Source organism: Anser cygnoides, chromosome 2 (genome assembly GCF_040182565.1).
Source record: "Anser cygnoides isolate HZ-2024a breed goose chromosome 2, Taihu_goose_T2T_genome, whole genome shotgun sequence".
In the NCBI taxonomy this organism is placed as follows: Eukaryota; Metazoa; Chordata; class Aves; order Anseriformes; family Anatidae; genus Anser; species Anser cygnoides.
In genome coordinates this window covers 149,989,701-150,013,082 of record NC_089874.1, presented here as the reverse complement: position 1 = coordinate 150,013,082, position 23,382 = coordinate 149,989,701, and the positions used below count along the sequence as shown (strand labels likewise).

Here is a 23,382-nt window from a genome sequence, read left to right as displayed (position 1 = left end):
TGATGGCTCATATTCAGACAGCTATCGACCCCCCCAGGTCCCTTTCTGCTGGGTAGCTTTCCATCCTGTAGGGCTGCCTGGGGTTGTTGTACCCCAAGTTCAGAACCAGCACTTACCCTTGTTGAAACTCATACTGTTGGCCTGAGACCAAAATGCTACAAGTCAACATGGTAGGAAAGCAAAAGGGAAATGTAAAGAGAGAAGGGTTACAAAATGAAGTCACGCGATTATGCAGGCCAATTACTGCATCATTTGGAAGTCTCTGACTATACAAAAATGGATGAACAAGTACCATTTGCCTCCTGCGGTAGTATTATTGACAGATGATGGATACTGAATGCAACGTACTTTTCATAGAGCCTTTGTCCTCTCATGAACACCTTCACCTCATTATCCAGCGGAAATGTCCCATCGTCTTTTCTGAAGCGGTAGAACAGTTTGACATCCTTGAATTCTTTATGCTCATCACAAACTGAAATGTAAAATGAAAAAAAAATCTTCACAAGGATGCTAAAGGGTTGAGAATCCATTTAGCAGGTATCACCAGTGAACTACAAAGCAAGCATGAGTGGAGTCTAGCCTCCTGTATTTCTTAGCATACAGCCACATGCAGGTTTAATAAATGATAAAAGACTGAAGAAAACTTTCAGACAGGTAACAGAATTTCTAGCTGAGAGGGATCAGTGTTTGTCAGTTTCATAACTATAGCTATGAATAGCAAAAAAGCATCCATCTGGTAGATACCTGGAAAACCTTTTGATGTAAACAGTTTGTCTAAAAAGATACCAGTGCAGAGCAGCCAGTGATTTAAGGATTGGCAAACTTCTTAATGTTACTTGTACCATTTAAACAATGCTGTAGGAAAGCTGAGTCTCCCTGCAGAAACAGTCAAAATCAAAGCCTTCTCAAAATTCACTTAAAATTGTCTCAATCTCTCTGCCATGCCAGCTAGCAAATGGGAGGTACAACAGGAGCACACTGAGAAAAACTGAATAAGAATTTGTAAGAGACCAGCTGATGGTGGGTTCCTGCAAATGCCAGAAGAGAGCTGCAGCAAGGGCATAAATTAACGGGAAGGCAATCCCAAGCAAGGGGCTGTAGCAGAGCTGTCAGCCCACCTGCATGGGCTCACGTGCAGCAGGAGCTGGTACTGCTTGCACTTGATGCTGGTATTGAAAGGATGCTCTGGGATCCCTGCAGAACCTGATTAAACCTACCTGACTTTGCCCTCTCTAACTTCACTAACAATTTCATTAACTTCAATCATAACGCATGAAAATTTTCAATAGACACCTGCTTTATGTGTAATACACACACACACGTATATAATTTGTATGAAAGTTACAGTGTGCAATTGGATTCTGAGGTAGAAAACATTTAAAGGTTGTTAAAATTTTAAACAAGCACTCAGAAATAAAATATCTATTGCTCAATTAAATTAAGTCACTCAGGCATCCATGCAACTCTTCACTGACATTTTCTCAATAGAGGATTAAGTAGTCAGATTTGAATACCCTATAATTACTTTATTCTTTAACTATCTACCGTGAGTCCCAGTTTCCATAACAACCCAGAATTTTAATTTAATACCCAAGCAGAAGCTGTAGAAGTGGCACGCATTCAGAATGTGCATTTCTTCCTTTAATTAAGGTGTTGTGAATGCATTGCTGATAGCAGCAGTATCCCTGCACACACAGTCACCCCTGCATAAAGTCAACAGTCATCTGTTAGCAGTTGCTCTATTTCCTATTAAAAAAGAAACAAATTGTACATTTTGTGTTTTTGAAATAGGTAATGATACTTGAAATAAAGGGCTTGAATCTTCTTTGGTTTTGTGCTTTCCAGCCTCTTTGTGCACTAAAAGGCAACTAAATGCTACCACTGATTTGGTAGCCTCCTTTTCATAAGTGTGAATTGTTATTCAAGACGCTAAATGGAACAGGTCTCAAACAGACAACAAGTTTAGGAGAAAATTAATCAGGGCACAGTCGGACATCTAACTTTCTTGCAGCTGTAGCAGCACAAATGTTTGTGCAGCTGGTGCGAGGAACAGAGCTGGAGAACAAATCCCTGCAAGAAAGACAACTTTTTTTTTTTACTGGCTGATTTTTCAGATGGGTTTTTCAGCTGGCAGGGGAGGACGGGGCTGTGTAGGGGGATCAGGGAGGGGAGGACAGCAGGCAGAGCCTGGTGGTGGCAGCAGAGGGGGCAGGATCCAGCTGGGGATGCTAGGGAGGCAGGGAAGAAGCAGCACGGTCTGCAGGGACTTCCCTCCTGTGCCAACATGGGGAACACAACTCTACACCCTGACTGCCTCTCCATGTCCCTGGGGAAGTGGGGGGACTTGTGGAGCAGAACCCTTCAGGCCAGATACCCTGTTCCTGGCAGGGAAAGGACCCTACCTGTCCTATACCTGAGAGAAGAACAGGAGCGGGATTTCTCTTTGATTCACAACAGCCAATAAAATTTAGCTTAGAAGTGATATTGCGCTTACCATGATGGATAATGCTGTGATCCAATAACTTCTGGACAAGTTTAATTGCTGTCTCTCGGTCGGAGGCCTCCTTATGGTCAATCAGCCAGTCAATCAGCTCTTTGGCAACAAAGCAGTTGGGATACGTCTTGAGGTGGTGCCTCCGGTCCTTAATGACCTTCTCCTCGTGCAGTCGGAGCCTGCGGATCGAAAATCACCCTATGAGTTTGGTGCTCAAAGAACCTCTGCCACCAGCAAAACTGGGAGAAGAGCTGAGCCAGTGTGCCCAAGCCTGGCTCACCCCAAGGGCTCTGCAGCTGTTGGACACAAGGGGAAAAGAGCCTTCCACCCATGCTGGCAATCCCCACAAACCGATTGGTACCATTTCAAACCCCACCCTTGGGAAAACTGGCTTTCTGTCCGGTGGAAAAGACTGAAAAATGAAGAACAGCAGAGCATATGAAGCACATTAAAATGCTTCCTGTCTGTCAATTAAACTGTCAATAATTTGGAATTAATTTTCCCACGTTGCCGCTAATCTGTTCCATGTCACTCTTTCATTTTGCAGTACCACTGCCATAGACTTTTTCTAAACCTCATACAGTTTTTTAAATGTAGTATCTTCATTGTTCAGGTAACTCCATTTTGCCTCCAGCTGCAAAAGTACAGCATTTATGATTTAAAATTCAGTCACAAAGCTGTTTCAACGTAATGTTATCTAGCACAAAAAAGTTGCCTCCTACTCTAAATAAAGGGAAACCTATTTCTTACTCTGCAAACTATTGGTAAATGCTGTCTATCTGCAACATTCCCTCATCATAATGAAAGCAAGGAGGCTGGCTGATTTTGAGACACTTAGGTCTGAATGCAAAATCTTGGCTACGTTACTAAAGGCCTTTGGGTCCTGCATCTTTATTTTTAGTCACTTTTTTCCAAACAAATATAACGAGTAACATCTGTATCAATAAATTAATGGACAGAGGTTTTTTTAAGTTGTTTAGCTTTCTGCTTTCTTGTTTATTTCTTTTTGTTTTTCGTTAATAAATTTATTCATCCCGGTTTTGCAGCGCCAGGTATGTACACAGCAGTTAAGAAAACACTGAAGCCACAACTCTTGGGCTCCTACCTCAAGCAGAAATATTGCCGTTCATTTCCAAGTGCCCAGGGTGCTACCATGTAAATACTCTCACCGACTTGAATGAAGTTCTGAGTGATGCTGTAATAACTGTAGGGGCAACAACTCTCTCTATTTTCTTTATAGCACAGCAGGGTGTTAACCTGGGTCACGGGAAGCACAGAGTAGGAGTTCAGCCATGAGACCAACTGGCCTCTCAACGTGATTCCAGTGTGAAACAATTATTTCTCTTTAGAACCAAAGAAAGGGAAAACAGTTGGCTGAAATTGGTGACGACAGTGTTATTAGGGCAGTAGACAAACTTCTACCTAAAAATAGTAGCAAAGCAATGGTTTCGTTTTGCAGCGTTCAGCCTTGAACTACAGCGGAATGTCCAATCCGTGATATGAATTCAAAACCAGCTTTTGGAAGCATTAAAAAATGAAAACTTTTTTATTAAAAACACTAATAAATCAGATTAGTATTCTGGAAGGAAATACTGGTAAATATCACAAGCATCGTGAAAATCTCTGAGCTAAAATATCTTTGCTTAAAGCATATTTTCCAGATGTGCTCTAACAGCTGTTGCCATACTTAGAAAGAAAAGCCTACACAGCTCTAATTATAGAACGGGTAATTATCAGTATTTCTGACTGAGCTTTACTTTCAAAATATATTTCAGGTTTTGCTAATGTTCATCAAGTCTTATGCCGCACAATAATCTAGAAAAACAAAGACATGGAAAAAGCATATAATACATATGCAGACAGCTCTACCCACCTTTCAGTCACTGCTCTACATCTTAATGAATGGTGTTCATCTGATACAAAAGGGAAAACCTGGTTCTACGAATCCTTTGCACAAACTCCATGCTGGAGTGTGCCAAGAGGGGTACAGTATTCTGTAAATAAGCCAGTAGCCAAGAGAACCAAAATCGAGCACTTGTGTCTTAAATTCTGGCTGAAGGCTTTCCTGCACTTGGTAGTCTCAAGTATTTTAAGTTCTCTGTCCTGTCAAAAGATACGGGGTCCTTCTACAGCCTTCTTTCTTACGCAGAGCATTATAGGGTCTCTCTCAATACCCTTTTGCTTATATTCATGTAACTCATAGAAATTTCATTATCTTAACTGTCTCCACCCACTAGCTAACGTGGATCCAAATTTTCTAAGAGGTTACAAAATCATCAAGTCAAACAGAACATTACCACATAAAGCTTCAACAAACCTGAAAAAAATATTTATGTACAGTTTCCACATACAAGTGGGTACTTATTCTACGGTGTATAGCCATCATGTACATGCTGAATTATTTCCTGCTAATTTGTTTGAAATGAACAAAGAGGGAATTTGTTTTTCTCCCTTGTATGCTCTCCTGTCTGTCAGGCTCCCTCACCTCTATGAATCTGCTAAAAATCAAATTTTATGGAGGAGAAGTAGCTCAATAAATTGAAATTGTGCCTAGCACACAGTACAAATGTAACCACCCCAGATGAAGTTACTGAGCTTACATTGCAGTACATAAATCAAGTTTAGGCCAGAACTCTAAAAATGTGTCAGTGTTCAGCCATATTTATCAGGAGCCAAATCAAATGGGATAAAAAGGGGGAAAAAATGTAACAGAATGTGATTATACACTGGAACCAAGGATCAAGCGAAGTGGTAAATACTTTATCCCTTGGCACCTGGAAATAGGCTTCTCATCAAAAGACCTCAATGTTTTTCCTGTACGTAATGTTACTCACTTTTCATCAGCTAGTCCACGTTATGGCTGGAGAAGATATCACTTGACACTAAGCGCATTTCTCTCGCTAGAAGATGTTTCTCACAAGAGCTGCTCAGGAAAATTAGCTGCCTTACCAAACCTGAGCAGCCTGAGGGGAGAAGAGGCAGAAGAGAAAGGGTGAACAACAAGGGGTCATGGGGGAAACCTTCATTCAGCAACCCCTTGGACTGGAGCTTATCTCCAGAAAACAATCTTGTGTACACCAGTACATCATCCGTATGTAATTCCCTGCATTATTCAAGGTAACATGCTGGGTTTTGCATTTGGGACCACGGTCTCTGCTACCTGTGGGATATGATGTGAGAACTAAAGCATTTGAGCCATTCCCTGTGAACTGGAACAGGCACATGCAACCCTTTAATATTTACACGTTGATATCTATGGCTCATATTTGTTCTTACAACAAACAGAGACAGTCTGTATTTGCATGCGTGCATGCCAGAACAGCTTTCTTGGGGCCTTGTCTAAACAGGAGTTGGTGCTAATGAATAATATGCGGGGACTCTTGCTCCAGATAAAAGTGCCTTCCTCCTGTGGAGTGTGGAAAGGGCTAACCTGAAGCACTGTGCTCCTGTTTCGCAGTGAATGTGCTCAGGGCTAGTCAGGAACAATGTTACTTGGTGAGAAGCCGCTAGGCATTTTCTTTACCAACTGTCAGAAAAGTCATGAAAACGGAAAAATCTAAATTTTTGCTTAAGAAACAAAGAATCAGGACCTCATTTGGGAAGAAACTGCTCTCACAGCTACATGAAATTTGTGTTTTGTTTTCCACTAGGGAAAATAATGCTTTTTAAAGTCTGTTGCATCTTTCTCTGAACCAACGGGTAAGGATTTCACAAAGGCAGTGACTGCACAAGAGCCTCACTTTGCTTTTAAAACCCACAGAAGGCCAATGTGCTGGCTGAAAACAGCACTGATTTCACTGACTGGACCACAGCTCAAATCTTTCACCCAGCTACTTCCCTCTCTTCAGTCTAGTAGTTTGTGCTTGGCTAACATCTACCTTGCAGAACACCACCCAGTCCTGATTTCTACGCATGAAAAGACAAAAAGCCTACTGCTCTTCTTGGTAGCTTTCTGAATAATTCATCTGCCATTCCCTGGTACATCCTATACTGTCCTTATATTTATCGTAGCAAAGATCAGTAAAAATGTGTAGGGAATAGTTTGGATCCTGACACCTAATAGGCAGCACAGTATGAAGAGGAGGCTCAGGGGAGACCTCATTGCTCTCTGCAACTGCCTGAAAGGAAGGTGTGGGGAGCTGGGGGTCGGCCTCTTCTCACAGGTAACCAGTGATAGGACTAGAGGGAATGGCCTCAAGTTGTGCCAGGGGAGGTTCAGGTTGGAAATGAGGAGACATTTCTTCTCAGAAAGAGCGGTCAGGTACTGGGACTGGTTGCCCAGGGAGGTGGTGGAGTCACCGTCCCTGGGGGTGTTCAAGGAAAGGTTGGACGTGGTGCTTAGGGACATGGTTTAGTGGGTGACATTGGTGGTAGGGGGATGGTTGGAGCAGGTGATCTTGGAGGGCTTTTCCAACCCTAATGATTCTGTGGTTCTATGATTCTGTATGGCTTTGACATTGTGCTCTGCTCATTCACTTCTTTTAACCAGTAAGGAGCAATGATACACACACATATGCACACACACATGCAATCATACACATACATATGCACACATACATCACATATATGTTTGTACATATTTTTATGTGTATATATATCTCATATGTATCACAGAACGCATAATTATAGAACTACTTCTCTTTTTTTAATGGAAGAATAACAGCGAAGAGACCATTTAAAATGGATATTCTTAGCAGAATTTACTAATTACTGAACAATGCACGCTGATGCTCTAATTAGCCATGGCATGAGGCACGTCCTGCCGCAGCCGCAGCTGATGAGTCCCAGCACTCTCACACGGTACAGCTGCACCACTCCCTGCTCCAGCGCAGGCAGTTGGCTGCAGCGACCGTGTCCGCACAGCCCAGCCCCAGCCCTGGCAGCCAGGATGCATTCCACTTCTGCAGCTTTACCACCTCCAGGCGAACTCTGAGCTGAGCCACACCGGATCCCTTGGAAATTAATAGTGATGCACAGAAGGGAAGAGCACTGAAGGTGGTTTCTGCCATCTTCAAGCTCATTCACAAGTTTCATACATCTGGAATTTCTGTCAGAGGAGATTTACTTATTTCCAAGCAAAGCAAGTCACAGCATCCTCTGTGACAGGAATAAGTGGATAGAAAAAAACATCTAGCCAAAGATGAGGATATTTGATGACAGTTAAGATCATGATGTTTCCACACCTCTTCTCAGATGACATCAGAGGTGCTGCACCAGTAAGTCGAACGTCTCCTTTCTATGGAAAACAGAACAGTTTTGTATCCTCCCAGAGGTCACAAAGTATGGCTTTTTTTCTAAAGGAGTTTCCTCCACATTTTTGCATGACCTGTCTGCAGCACGAGGTAGGTACTTACCAAAAGATGGCTTTAGGAGCCTGATTCCCACTGGAAGTTAACACACAGGTCAGCTGCAGGCTCAGCTCATTACAGAGTAAGTGAGCATATGGCAATGTTTGCGCACATATACACACACAGGAAAATACAGAACGACATGAAATACTTAAGAATTATAATTCCCTTCACATTAAACTTCTGCCTTTTCACTGCCAGCATTAAAAAAAAAAAAAAAAAAAAAGTAGGTCAGTGATGATATAAACTTTGTACAGAGAGGCAATCATGAAGGTACTGTGCAAATGTGATGTGTGTTGCTGGGACAAGCATTTCCAGATGGGCTTGCCAAGTCTCAGCTGAAGTGTCAGCGGTTCACTGCTGCTTGTTCCTCTTTCTATTTATGCTTCAGCTCTGCAATCGCTTAGTTCTGTTACTTGATATTCACAGGAGCTAAAACACCCTTTACAACACGGGGTCATACTGGAAATAGGATGAGGATATTTCTGATTTGGTATCTGTGGCAGAGAAGAAACTCTACCATCTGAAATAGGGCTCGAGAGGGTGTCTTCACAGAATCTCCAGTTATCAGTTCTCATCACTGTGTCTATCTCTGTTTCTTTTTGCCCACAGCCATGCCGTCAATGTGAGGAGATGCCAGAGCACAGAGCCAGATGGAGAGATCTCAGTCAAACCGCCTCTTGGCGCATGGAGGAAAGCCCAAAGCTTCCAAAGAAACGGCGATCCCACAGTGCTTCTGCGACTTCCAATGAGATAGCGGGGATGCCTCTTTTCTGAAGTCCTTGTTTATAAATTTGGAAGGTAATAAGGTCACTGAGCATGCCCAGGGATATCCTGAATACTCTCAATGCCCTACTGACTTGGCCAGGGGTCAAAGCAAGCTCTGGGGAGCAGACCCAAGCATGGAGCAGGGTCTAGGATGAAATCAAAATGACATCTCTTGGAGAGACTCTTTCCGCTCACAAACTCAATCCAGAAATATCAGACCACAGCCTCCGTGGTGATTACTCTAGACTGTGTGTCTAGGAAATGTGATCCGTGTGTTCGTATTGATCTGTCACAAAATACAGACTGCTTACAAAACCAAAGTTGCATTCTTAAAACTCAAAGGTGCAATTATCTAAGCTTGTATCTGGTCTTCATTTAAAACAGCACATCATAATATCGTTGATCTGTTTAAGCAGTGAATGCAAATAGGACCTTTAGACAACATTTACGTCAAGTTTTGGAACGCCTATGTAGGCATTTTTCTAGGGTTTGACTCTGTAAGGGAAAGGAATGTGTACAGTGGACTGCTGATGCCCTCTGCTCTTCTCTTCATGCTGTGATATACCCATACCTGACAGCAGTCCAACAGCATCACCAGATCTGAACAATATTTCTTCTTCTCTCTTTAGGGAAGCAGGGAAACTCAGCAGCTCACAAGGCTACAGTTCTAATGACACTATCCCCTCATGTCCACACGAAGCTGTAAAGCTGCTAATCTCCCCGCCTGCCAAGTCAGCCACTTTCATTTCACTTTTAATCAAAATATATATACAAACATAACTAATACTTCTGACTGCCCACACACTTTAACCTCGAGTGCCTCTGCCTCACTGGAAAGCATAAATCTATGCTTTACAAAGAAGAAAACATGAACTGCAGGCAAGTTCTTATTTCACCTGCCCCAGTCATAAGGAAAGTGGAAGTCTGCCTGCTCCACCCCAGCTGGGGTGGAAGCCCTCAAAACTCAGGAGCTCACAGTTTTTGTCCTCCACAAGCAGGTCAAATACAATTGTGTTTCTCATAGAATCACAGAATCATTTAGGTTGGAAAGGACTTTAAGATCATCAAGTCCAACCACCACCTAACACTACCAAGCCCATCACTAAACCATGTCCCTAATCCATGTGGATCCCCAAAAGAACCAGTCCATCGCAGTTTCAAAGTGTAGACCAGGAACCACAGGACAGCTGTTGTTACAGACATCCCTTGACTGGATTAACACAGTAACCAAAATCCCAACAACTCTCATGGACCTTTGCCAAAAATCACTCTCAATAAAGTATTTCACAGACAGAACAGAGGAAGAAACAGTGTAGGGCTCCTGGAAGGTCAGTTAAAAAAAAAAAATACTGAAATCTGTCAGAGAATGTAGACTTGTTATCTCAGTAGCAAGGCTAGGAGAAGCAAATGTTCCTTTGAAATGCTGACTAGGACAAATATGGATTAAAAAGCCTAAGCCCTACAGCTACAGCTACTACTGCTGTCACTGCCGCTTGGAAACCTGGAGAGACCGACAGGAGAATGAGGAACAGGATGCAGGACTGCAGGGCTGTGGCACTGGAGTCAGTGGGAGAGGCTGCAGCAGGGACACGAGGGCTCTGGGTGCCAGAAAGCACGGCTGGGCCATAACCTCTCTCTTGGAAGCACGTTGTGTCCTAAGGGCTATGGAATCAAACAAACAACAGGCTGATGTCCCTTAAACACCAAGGCTGAGGTCTCTTTTACATTTACCACAGGGAAAAGCTGAGTGTGATCCTTGCACTGCATGCAGGAGGTTTCAGACCTCCTGAGAAACAAACTAGGCCTTCCCACCACCCACCTCCCACTGCCCTAGGGAACAGCAGATCCGTAACACCCTCAGAGCCCAGCAGCACTGAACAGGCCTGCACTGCAGCCAGAGTTATTGCTATCTGAAGAGATAACCCAAGAAATCCACAGGAGAACTGAAATTAGGCTTATCTCGGGTGCAGCTGTGGTACTTCTCCCACCCTGTCAATGAGTGCCAAATAGTTTTGCCAAGACGTTTTATTGCTTTGGGTACCCACGATCCCAAAGTCCTTGCAGGCCCGGCTGCTCTCAGCCTGAGCACCACAGACCTGCAGGAGCTCTCCTCCAGTGGCACAACGATGGCTCCCCTAAATTTTACCCTCCTCAGAGGGGCACCATCTGTTTGCACCCCTTCTAACATTTCCCAGCAACCCCGCTGAAAGCAAGTAAAAGATTTTCTGCCTTCATCATTAATAATGCTGCGGTGACATCTCAATTGCTTTTAGCAATTTTTCTTCCTTCTCCACACAAAACTCTAAATAGCAGCTGGTGAGGTATCCAATTACTGGGCTGTGTAATCACGAACGTCAGTAAGCATAAATAGCCAGTACCTGACAGGTAATAAAATGAGTAATAAAATACTTACTGCTATGTACCACTGATAGCAATCAAAATGTTATATTCGGGCTATGATTCAAGACTTTTTATTCACTTCCAAGAAATATGTAGGTTCATCTTAAAATTATTATAGAAGCAATACTCTTTCACTATGTTGTATTAAAAACTTCCCACTTTGTTTGTCTCTTCATGTTCTAAATGAATAGCCTCCTTTTTCATGTTTGGTATAACAAGTCTTTATTTTTATTTTGACGGAAGCTGTGAAAGCACTAACTGAAAAAATACTGAATAGAAGAGGCACTCCATACTGAAATGCTTTAAATAAAAATGATCTTACCGTATTTTGCTACTGATTCATGCTTTTCTATCTCCTATGTCTGGCAATCCTGCAATATTGCGATATATAGGTTGCAGCTCTGACAGAAAACATGATTTGAGTGAGTTTTTTTCACTGTCACCCAGAAGTCTGTTGAAATCCAGTGGTTGACCACTAAATTATAAAATAAATCTGCAACTGATGCAAATTTTTAAACACAGAAAGTAATGATTCGTTTGACTGGATCACCCAAAAGTGATTAAAATGCAACCGGATGACCTTCACGATGCAAGAAATTAAGATGCAAGTACAAGTAAGACTATAAAATGCAAGGTCATGAACTAACAATAAAAAGTTCTGCTGAAAACTGTGAACCTGGAAGCTGAAAGCAAGACAGAATAAGAAAAAGTTGAATATGCAGTGGATGAACTGCCACTGGCTACAAGCCATCGATACTCTGAGACCATGCGAAAACCAAAGGCATTCCTAGGTTGTAGTAACTGAGATGTTTCCAGGAATAATGGGAAGCTATTCCTGTCATCGTACGTGATATTGCAAGATATCATCTAAGTATTGTGTGTTGTTCGTGCCATCCTCATTCAAGAATGATAAGTCCAAAGAGACACAGTGAAGCAGTGCTGTGCTGGCAGAAGAAAAGATGAACAAGTCTTGGGAGCTAGGAAAAAAAAACACACTGGCCTGGGAGTCTAGCCTTACCTAAACAAAAAGTAAGAGGAACATAATTGTGCATATAATCTTTCAGGTGAGTTAAAAGCCAAGGGCAAGAAAAAATACTTAACTGATGTTGAGGGATGCTAATGTTAAAATTAGACAAAGTTTTGGAGCAAAATTTTCAAATTGTTACTTGAAGCAAGACTCTTCTAACTTTTAGAGAAGTGTGATAAATACATTAAAGGCTTCTGTATTACAGTACTCTGCAGAAGACCTTGCTGCATTTTATAATTGTAGGACTTACAAAGATTTCTGTGAACAACCTTGGGAACATTATAGGTAGAAAGAATATCAGAGGCTGGCTTTTGAATGCACTATACCAGGATTCACTGACTTTTCAAAGCCCTATTTCAGCTGAAAAAAAAAATAAAAAAATAAAAATCAAGTCTTGCGTTGTTTAAATTAAGCAGAAGTGGTTATGCAGACAGAAACCATCTTGAAAAGGCTCGTTAAAATTTTTATTAGTTTCCAGAAGAGACAAAGGTACCATCACAGAGGTTTGGCTTTCACATAAGAAAGGGCATGTGGTTTTGCTTAATGGGCTGATAGATGCAATTAGCCTTGTAGCACATTAATTTCTAAGTGTGTAATGTGAAGTGTGTATGCAGGAGGGTCTAAGAGTATTTGTGTATCAGGGAAGTATCTGTGAGACAGCGGGGGAGGCAGGATCTGTCGACACCAACCCTTGTAAGGTAACTGCAAAGTCAAATGATAATAAGGCATCACGTAGTTTTAATTCCATTCTTGATGATGCGCAATGATGTGAATGCAACGATATTCAATAGACTAAGGAATCCAAATACATGGATGTAAAGCACAGGAGGTTCTGGCTGAATATGAGGGGGCACTTCTTTACTGGGAGGGTGACAGAGCACTGGAACAGGTTACCCAGAGAGGCTGTGGGGTCTCCTTCTCTGGAGATATCCAAAACCCACCTGGATGCCATCCTGAGCAATGTGCTCTAGGTGATCCTGCTCGGCTGGGGGGTAGGACCAGATGATCTCCAGAGGTCCCTTCCAACCCTGGCCATTCTGTGATTCTGTGAAATGCATATTTTGGGGTATGTAACCATGCATGATTCACAAAAATGTGTTTTATTGTTCTTAAAGAATAAACATGTTTATTCTTAACACGGTTTTGCTTGGGAGCGTATTACTTCCCCATAAATCTCTGACACCTGCCGTTCTTCATCCGCTTGCCAAAGCACACGAGCTGTCAGTATGATAAGAAACGTCCACATTTGTGAACATGCCTTCTTGTTTTTGGAGCACAGTACTACTTCTTTTCCATTTTTACTGTGCAAATATACACCGGTCCTTATGTGGCTGACTGGAGGGCAGGTATTAAACTGACCTGTCACTAGTTTATAGTTAACACCAAACTCATTGTACATTTTCCAACAACATCTGAGGGATTGTCACTACAAGCTTAGTGATAAACGTCTGTGTCAAAAAATGGCTAGGTGTCTGCTGTGAGAAAATCCCGTCAGTTGGCCAGCAGCACATACACAGGCCAGGGGTCAGGTCTGCATCCTTGCTCAATCAAAGCCTAGAAGCGAGGAACTGCCATGGCAGAGGATCACTCTGCCAGCTCCACAGCCCAAATCTACATTTGGGTAAAGTCTCTGTATGTCTGTACACTGTTGGCTTTCCTGCCTCCACGTACTACACCCACTCATCCCACTGAGGCCCAAATCTTTTCCGGTTTGCAGAAACTTTCCAGCCCTCACCTGAGATCTTGAGAAGCTACCACAAACAGCCCAGCTGTACAGTCATCCTCACCCTGCTCTATTTAAGTCTGGAATTTCTCTCATTTTATATAGTGGCGTATGATTTTTTATTTTATTTTATTTACTGAAATAATATAAAGTATGCAATTATTAAAGTAAATAAATCAAAACGGTATAGAAGCCTAAGTAGACTCACGTTACAGCCTTTTTCAGTTCCCTTAAGTTGTCATGTTTGCTTAAGAAAAACATTGCTTTAAGTGTAAAATATAAGCCAGTATGACCTTCACTGCCAGCTGGAGGCAACAAAGCAGTATAATCCTAATTAACATTCTGCTCATTTATATATGCTTTTCTTAAAGAGAAACCTGTAACATCCACTAAGGCTTGATAGGAAGTGACAAATGAAGAAGAAGAAATGAATCTCCTTCTCCAGAGAAAAATGAAAAATGTTTCGGAAAACTATTGATTGCTCCAGAGCACATTAAATTAGCTCCAAATGCATCCCTGCCAAATGGCAACAATGATTTTACTCAACAATTTGGCAATATAACATTACTGCATTTATTTTTTAAACACAGAAACGATCACTCTCTGACACAAATGTTTTAATGATAAAAAAAGTCCTATCTGCTTTAAATCTCTTACATTGTCTAGGCCATACAAACATGTAACGTGAACAATTATGTTATATGAATTTAAGGGGATTAGTCAATGGCATGCGGATACTCATCCTTAAATTCTGGCATGCTAATGAAGAACTTCATCGCTAAGGAAAATGTATCAATAAAAATACATTTAAAGACTAATTATATTCAAAGGATTTCACTTTTACAAAAATCCCGGGAATGGTTTCTTTGGTTGAGCTCAGGGTTTTCTACATCTGATATATGATATGAAAAGATACACAGCTGCTGCATAACCACTCCATGAACAGTTCCTTCTGTCAGTCTGCTATCAAGGAACTTGTCATGTTTGATTAAGCCTTGTTAAATGTTCACAAGTAGATGAGCTTTGAAAAGATAAATATTACAGAAGTGTTTTTCCCCTGCTCTTAAAATGAAATGGAAATTTTTCCTTTAAAATAATATGTAAATAAGGAGCCCAGAGAACTCCTGCTTGCTCCACTGAATGGCCTGCTCCCGTTGCTGGGCCATGTGTTTGCCACTTCTCATTCTAGGCAAAATTCTCTCTCCACACATGCAGAAAGCTCAGTGAACAGGTATTTATGTGCTCTGACAGTAAATTCAAACTGTGACTTATTATTGCTTTAATAGCTCAGAATGTGCATCCTGATCCTTACTCACCACGTAACAGCACTGGCTTTACATACAAGATCAGCCATAGCTGAATGCTGGTACAATTAGATTACAGCAATATGGTCGTGTTTATAGAATCACAGAATCATTAAGGTTGGAAAAGCCCTCCAAGATCATCTGCTCCAACCACCCCCCTACCACCAATGTCACCCACTAAACCATGTCCCTAAGCACCATGTCCAACCTTTCCTTGAACACCCCCAGGGACGGTGACGCCACCACCTCCCTGGGCAACCCGTCCCAGTGCCTGACTGCTCTCTCTGAGAAGAAATGTCTCCTCATGTCCAAGACTCTGTGTCAGGCCTAAATGTGAATCCAGAAGACATATTGATTGTTTGGGACCGGTTTCACAAGGGCAACAGAACAAGAGCAGGCGGGAGGCCAAGGCCTGCACTGCGCCTTCACACAGACTCAGGTATTCGCCTCTCGTCTGCATAAATGGTCCAGTGTTGTGTGTTACTCCTAAGACCAATTCGTTTATTCGTGAAAAGCGGTGACATCTGTCCTGAAGAAAGGCAGGATCTGCAGGCAGCCAGGGTGTGGTGCCTCCTCAGACGGTAGGAACGACCACAGTCGGGCAGGTAGGCCACGGGCATCTCTCACCACAGCCACCCTGACACAAGGAGGCATGCCACAAAGCCTGCCATGGTTTAGTCCATTCCTCACCCTGGCTATCAAAGCACAACACAAACACTGCCAATTAGGTCTTACTTTGAATGTAATTACAATGGGCTTTCTGAATGCAGAATTATGCAGGATTTTGGTCCACATGTACATAGACTGTGCATATACGAACTGCTGAAACTGCAGAAGGTTTGTGGGCACTGAAAACATGAAATTACTGACCAGGTTGCCAACACCCATCTGGGGGTGTTTTCCACAGGCCAATCATTTTCTGAGGTGAAATAATGATTTTTTGCCTGAAAAGATGTGCTGTGTACAGCCTTCAGCCTGCAACAAAATGTCACAATACCAGTCCACTGGATGTTTTCCCCAGCCACTGTACGTTTAAGGAAATTTTTCTTTCCATATTTATTGTGTTTCTCCTGAACAGTTTATGCAATCCCTTTTTCTTCCTCCTTTGCCCCAGTAATGTGTTTCCCCAGAGAAATGCTGTTGCTGGCCTCGTACAAACTCAGATGTTCCATATTCATCAGAAAAGAAAGCAACATGAAGCACAAACATATTTCATGTGAAATTATGTAGAATACACTGTTTCAGCTGGTGTTGATTTACAGATTTAACAAAAGAGAAAAAAAATCATATGCAGCTCTTAATATATTAGTTCGGAGCAGCTCTAGCCCCTCTGCAGCCAAACAGAGTGAATGCAAGCAATTATCTTGCAAACACCACTGTTTGATTCATTAGAGTAGGCCCAAAGTATAGCATTTGGAAAAACCACTACTTTATAGAAAGCCAAAATGACTGGATTTTCCCCCATTATGAAGTATTTTGAAGGATGTAGGCCTTGCTGGATTGTGATAAAGCAAAACAGTACAAAGAGAAAGCATCAAATCTCATTGCTTTGTGCATGTTTAATGTAATTATTTAAAAAAATAAATAAAATCAGGATAATGATGGTGCACATGACCAATCTATTAATATACCCTTCACCACATATGTAAGGGCAAAGGAATACATCTCTTCACCTTCCAAACAGATCATCGGATGAGACACGTCTCTTCAAGGGAAGAAAGTGTTAACAGCTCTAATGCCTTCCTTCCCTTAAAGGGAGACTGCAATTCTATTTTCCACATGCAAAGTCGGAGCCACGGGACTATGGAAAGATAGGGATCTATTTATGCACACAAATAAACAGCTGAATTGGGCACTTTGTACACCACGTCTATGTGAGACGACCTGAGAGCACTCTATCTACTTGTCTCGTCACCATGCAGGCAGCGAGAAAGGAGGAGCAGGTGGTTTGCCCTGGGATTACTGTTCCGCTCGTAATGCCAACATGACATAGCCAGAGTGATTTCTGGCACTGAAGTGATGGACTAGTCTTCCAGCATCTATTACTCTGTACACAACCCCCATTCTTTTCTCTATTCTCACCCTTTGAGCACTGATATAAAACCTGAGTACAGCCTAAGTACATGCATTTTGTTTCTTATCCTAGTTTCTAACCCCAAGTTCTTCATATATTCTTCGTATTCACTTCAGAAAGCTCTCTTGGCAGTGGCATGAGTTGCAATGTTGGCACCTCATGAATCTCACATGATCTGAGGAAAAAATCCTGGCCTAACTTAAGACAGCATGGCCAATGGAACCACGTTCTCACCTTCACATTCATCATTAAAATCCAGTTTGGGAAATCAATAGATATCAAAGGTTCTTGGGCATTCATTTGGAAATAGATATATTTCCAGTCCTTAAATTTGCCTGAAAAGCTGGACACTGGTAAAGAAGTGGTACTGTCAACCACTGCATCAGTTGTACAAACCAACCTAGCTGATTTTGCACTGAAGAAGTTTAGGAATTACTCTCACAAGCCCTCCCACCAGTACAACTGAGTGGGTAATAACCGCTGGTTATCAGCCAGTAACAAAATCTTGATAGTATCAGTCACCACAGCTAAAATCATATGACATGACACCACGTCTTCACAAAACAGAGAATAATTTAGGTTGGAAGGGAGATCTGGAGGTCATCTGGTCCAACCTTCATTCAAAGCAAGTCAGGTTAGTACAAGTTACATAAGTGTAAATCTTAGGTCAAGTCACAAGTTGAGTCAAGACTTGAATATCTCTAAAAATGGAGAGTCCAGAGCTTCTCCAGGCCCCTATTCCAATTTTTGACTTATCCTCATGGTGATTATTTTTTTCCAGTTGTCTAATTAGACATTCCCACGCAAATTGGGCTCACTGCCTCTTGTCCTATCCCTGTGCACCTTGAGGTGGACTCTCCCTGTCTTTCCTACATTCGCTCATTTACATAGGTGCAGCCAGCAGTAAGCCCCAAATAATTCTCCAAATTGTATTTGCATAATTTCTTTCAGAATTTGTGCATCATAACTGTACTTTTAGCTTCTTCACAACACAGTCTTGCTCTGTTTCCACTGACCGAGTATCAAAATAGCAATTTAAGCTAGCAATTGCACTTTCCACATCCTACTAAAAATAGATTAATTTCAGCTAGAGGAAAGTATAAGTTAATTACCTCCTGAGCATCAGGAAACAATTAACAGCTTTCTATTATATCACTGTGATTTCTAAGCTATACAATTTTACACTTCTGCAGAAAAGGATGTGTGATTATCAAGAGAAGGATCTTTTCTGCAAGAAACGAAAGGAAATTGTTCTACTGCAGACAATTGGCACTATAAATAATGCTTTGCTAGTATCTTTTCAGAAGTCATTTCCTTTATTTGCGATCCTAATGTTGAGTGATGTGTTGGCCACGTGCTGTCAGATTCTCTTCCCAAAGTGGATCTGCGTAAGTGTTGGACTCTCGTTCCTCAGACAAGCTCTCACAACATCAGCTTCCTGTGAATGTTCTTGCAGTGTTCATGTGAATTAAATTAAAAATCATTGTTTTTATGAACCATGTTGTAATTATGCCCCGAGTTTGGTTTGCTTGCTACATCAGAGCCGAGAATGGCTTGTGAAAACACAAAGGAATACGCAGGCCTGCTGTAAGCAGCCCCGGTGCTTTGAAGACACGATTAACAATGTGAAGACCAACGGATACAACAGAGGAACACTTCTTTTAACTGCTGCCAATAAACGCATTTGGCCCAATATGCAAGAAAGTAGTGCAAACACAGAGCCAGCAGATTGTACAGCAATTCAGCTGAAAAGTAATGGGAACATTATGGCAATATACCAGTTTGGGCAGTAGCTCTTAGTGAGAGAAGCAGTGAAATAAACACACAGAAAACCCAATGACCCAAGGTGAAAGGCCTCTGTGCTAGATGGCAGCTGTGCTACTGAAGGATGGGAGAATCTCCCCAAGCCAGGTACATTTTATAAGATCCATAAAAGATAAATATGATAGTGTTAGTCCTGCTTACAAGCAGAAGAACTTTGGTCTCTGCAGATTCCTCCTGCAATGCACCTCTAGGACAGCCACAATCCTCCCCCAGAAAGTTCAAATTCTCTTCCAAGTTCTCCTTCCCTATTATCTTATACCTCAAGGCTTGTTCTGCGCTCTGCCCTTGACAAATATTGTCTTGTCTGGCTCTTATCTAGCTGGAATGTCCTTGAAAAGATAATTTCCTCAGCCCTTCGTCTCAATCACATTGCCCATTTCCCCGATTCCTTGCACTGCCTCCTCCTCCTCTTCTGTCACATCAAACATTATATAACCATTCTTATCTTCACTTTCAAGCTCCCACCTTTGCTATCACCATCTCTCAGGCACTGTTGGCTTTTGCTCTCACTGGCCATCTACCTCTAGCTTTGCCATTACGTTTTAAACCTTCAACCAAGCAGCTTTGTGCCTGTTGCCTCAGTACATAGGAGACACCCTCACCCAAACATCCACAGAGCTATCTGGATGTAGTCCCACAAATCCTGCCCAGCGTTGCTGTCATCTCCACCAAAAACCTTGACAGCTAAGCAGGTGGTGTGCCGAAGCTGCACTTCTATCACAATGACCAGCACTGATTCAAAACAATCATGTTGTCTTCTGGGCCTGTAATCATTTGCTATCTCTTTGTTTTACACTTGGACTACAGAGAATTTGGGAGCAAGGCCATCTTTCCATCTGCTGCATGGTGCCTTGCAATGCTCTGGGATGTGATCTTGGGGATTCCCATTATAAAAGGGTTTTTTATTCTTTGTAATACCGAAAACCAGCAGCATGTGACTTTGGGCAGCCCCACTGATGAGACAGGCCAAAAGGTACATTGTCCATCCAACCGGCAGCGTATCATGCCCAGGGGATGTCTGTCAGCTGCAGGCTTATGTCTGAAGTATACGCATCAGGTATGAAATCTCTCATGTCCAACAAAAGTTCTGACAAACCAGCCGGAGAACCTGAGACTACAGAGTCTTGAAGCATATTAACATTTTAAGTTTCAATTGTAAGAGAGGGCTACTACCAGAGACTGCACACTTGTTGTTTTTTGTCCGTATAAAGATAGGAAAATACAGTCCCATTGTGATTTCAGGTACATCTCCAGGTTCTTTTGGAAATGAAAGCTCTGTGCAGCCTCCCAGGCTGGTGGGATGCAAACTTGCTCTGCCCCATAACCCATGGGAGTGTCCCACGGGCTCCCAGTCCTACCAGAGCACCATTCCAGCTCTGGGCCCAGAACAGAAGCTATGCTCTAACAGGCAGATGGATCCATCTAACATCTCTGCCACCAGAAGGAGAAGGCCTTATTCCCCTTTTATACTTCCTCTTTGCTCTTTCTTTCTCCTCCATTTATCATCATTGTACAGTCCCGATCTCTCCCTTGTGCTGGCTCTGGCCCTCTCTGTAAATCATTTCAACTCACTAACCAGGCAGGAAACAATCTTCGCTCCTTGTTCTGCCAAGCCATTAAGTTAAATGAACTCAGGGAGAGGTTTGATGAGTTCCGGAGATGGCACAAGGTAAGTAGAAGACAGATAGCCAGGGAACAGAAGACAAAAAGGGTGAAAAGGGTCCCCTGGTCTGGCACAGCTGTATCATGGTTCAACCTCATGAGAAGTCTGTTGGACCGTGGGGTCTTTGGAGCTCCTCACCCCTGGCCCCAGGCCAGGTGACCTTTCTCCTTGCACTGTCATTGGCATTAGGACAACACCACTGTAACCTGGCTGAGCTCCCCAGACTGCTCACCATGGGGTGAGATAAGCACTACAGCAGGCCCACCAGCAAAGCAGGAGCCCAGCTCCCCTGCCCTTTTCTGCAGCAGCAGCCAGACACACCAGCAAACGCTGCTGTAGGACCCACAGCGTGACCGATAGCCCCTGGTGCTCCACATAACCCAGAAAGCTCTCCTCTGCCTGCAAATCCCTCTGCCATAGCTGTGGTACCCCATGTAATCGCTCACACTGTTGCAAGGAAATGAAGAATTACGGCCTCACTATGCAAAAGCCAGCTTCTATGTTTGCTCTGAATTAGCAAGCACAATCAGGCATATTTTTTAATTATTTGTAAATGCACCTTTGAGATCTGAGCGCATTTACTGGATTGAGGCACTCATAAGAAACAAACGATGAAGACTGTAAAATTACAGGGCTGGTAATTAACATGGAGGTCGCACTCTGCAGCAGCGCTCTCACACAGGTAGCACTGCGGTGTGCTGCCCATATAAACTGCACAGCCCAAATTTCAAAACGTCTGAAATGCACACGTCAGTGTTTGCCCCTGTTCGTGCACTACACCCTGACAGGAGCACGGAAGGAAAGGTAAAAACCTTGAACAAGAAATAAACCTTGAACAAGAAATAAACGGGTAGTTGCTGGGCCTGTCTGATAACACGTGCATCAAGCATTTAAACCCAACCTTATTTTTACAGTCTTCTGTCAGAGTCGGAAGTTTTGAGGTGGGAATCAAGCAAATATCTGACCCATGTTGTGTGTAGGAAAAATTAGGCACTGTGAGGGTGGCCAAGCAAACCAGCAGTGGCTGCTGCCCTGTGCCACGCGTCCCTGACCGCGCGTTTCTGTCTGGCTCCCTCACTGGCACAGGCCTGACCGCACGCCGGGCCTGTTAAGAGAGTTAAACTTTTCTCGCTTGGCTTCAGCTGATGCAGTTCCCTGAACTTCTGATCCCGTGAACGTCAGCGAGAAGTGCAAGGGAAGCGATAAGAGCAGGGCAGCAGCGGCCTGCAGTTAGATCTGCTGTATCAGAAAACCACAGCCTTAAACCGTAGCGGAGTGAAATGGTGTAAGCTGGTTCCCCCGCCCGTACTTCTCCAGAAAGGGCTTTTTTGTGGTCATGCGGTAAATCGGTTTGTAAAACTGACCCAACTGAAATATCACCCATCAGAAAGCCCTGCTGATCACTGCCTCGGTGCAGGTCACCCTGTGATGATGGTCCAGAGGTGCTTAAGCCAAAGGAAGGGAAGCACCAAGCAGGGAACCAGCAGGCAGAAAGAAATAAGGGAAAGAGGGGACCACTGCTTTCATTGGCAATACCAGCTTGAAATTTTAGCCTTCAAAACTCTTTGCCTCACTCCACATCTGTAGCTGCAGGCACACCTGGCTCCCTGCAGAGCTGTACCATGAAGCAGGGCCTAGCTGAGGAACGGACAAATAGATGTCACCAGAAGCAGAGCCACTGCCTGAGGAGGCTCCTCTGACTTCACAGGTTTCACCAGAGCCCGAGCGAGCCTGTGGGTTATCTTGTCTCTTCCTCTGTGTTCCCATGCAACTTGTTCTCTCTCTACGCATCAGCATTTTCCAAAAACGAAGGAGCACGGCTGCACATTGTTGTCACAGAATCACAGAATTGTAGGGGTTGGAAGGGACCTCCAGAGATCATCGGGTCCAACCCCCCTGCCATAGCAGGTTCCCTAGAGCAGGCTGCCCAGGTAGGCGTCCAGACGGGCCTTGAACATCTCCAGAGGAGACCCCACAACCTCCCTGGGCAGCCTGTCCCAGCGCTCCGTCACCCTCACCGGGAAGAAGTTCTTTCGCATGTTGGTGCGGAGCTTCCCATGATCCATTTTGTGGCCACTGCCCCCAAATACACTTCCACTATATATTATATTATGCTTCCACTCCCAGTGTAGAGCACTTTCCTGGCAGTGCAGGTTTAAATAATCTAGCTTTCTTTAACCCTACAATCATTGTTATTCTTCCTGCTGCAAGGAACAAAGGCATGTTCACAATACAGTCATTTCTCCTTTAGGCCACAAGCAAAATGTGAGGTTCAAGGCAAAGGTCAACTCCCCAAACCATTACAAAAAAAAACATGTTGATATTTACAAAATTGATTAAAAATTCCTTCTCATCTGTCCTTCTGCTGGCTGGCTGAGGCAAACTGCCTTCATAAAACTGTCCATCCTATTTGCAGTACTAATAGTCTTAGTGAAACCACTGTAAGTAAGGATCCTTGTGACACTATGCCTAAACAGGTTTAAGTTCTATTTAAATCCAATGGTTTACACATCAAAATTATTTAAAATATGTGGTCTAGATGTTCTGCTCTTGGTTAAGGAAGAAAAGCAATAGGCCATGGCTAACATGAAGTGTGTGCTTCACCCAGTGAGTGCCAGTGGTTCTGCTGAGATCTCCAGCTTTGTAGCTCCTGTCATTATTTTAGCACCTCAATGCAGTTTCTCTTCAGAGATTGTTTGTGTACTTTGTTTTCTGTGGCATTTTTATGGAGTGTATTCTTCTTTCAAGCCCAGGTGC

At 43.0% G+C, this 23,382-nt stretch overlaps 1 protein-coding gene across 2 annotated transcripts in view; it reads right to left on the bottom strand.

Annotated features, from left to right (window-relative positions):
* The window catches only part of DEPTOR (DEP domain containing MTOR interacting protein), a 76,992-nt gene that overhangs the window by 45,645 nt on the left and 7,965 nt on the right, over positions 1-23,382 (bottom strand). For both annotated transcript variants that reach the window (XM_013185030.3, XM_048071332.2), the window contains 2 exons: positions 2,495-2,673; positions 349-472 (listed from right to left, as the gene is read on the bottom strand). In XM_013185030.3, coding sequence (XP_013040484.1) covers positions 349-472; positions 2,495-2,673 — 303 coding nt within the window. The remainder of the gene's footprint in view (positions 1-348; positions 473-2,494; positions 2,674-23,382) is intronic.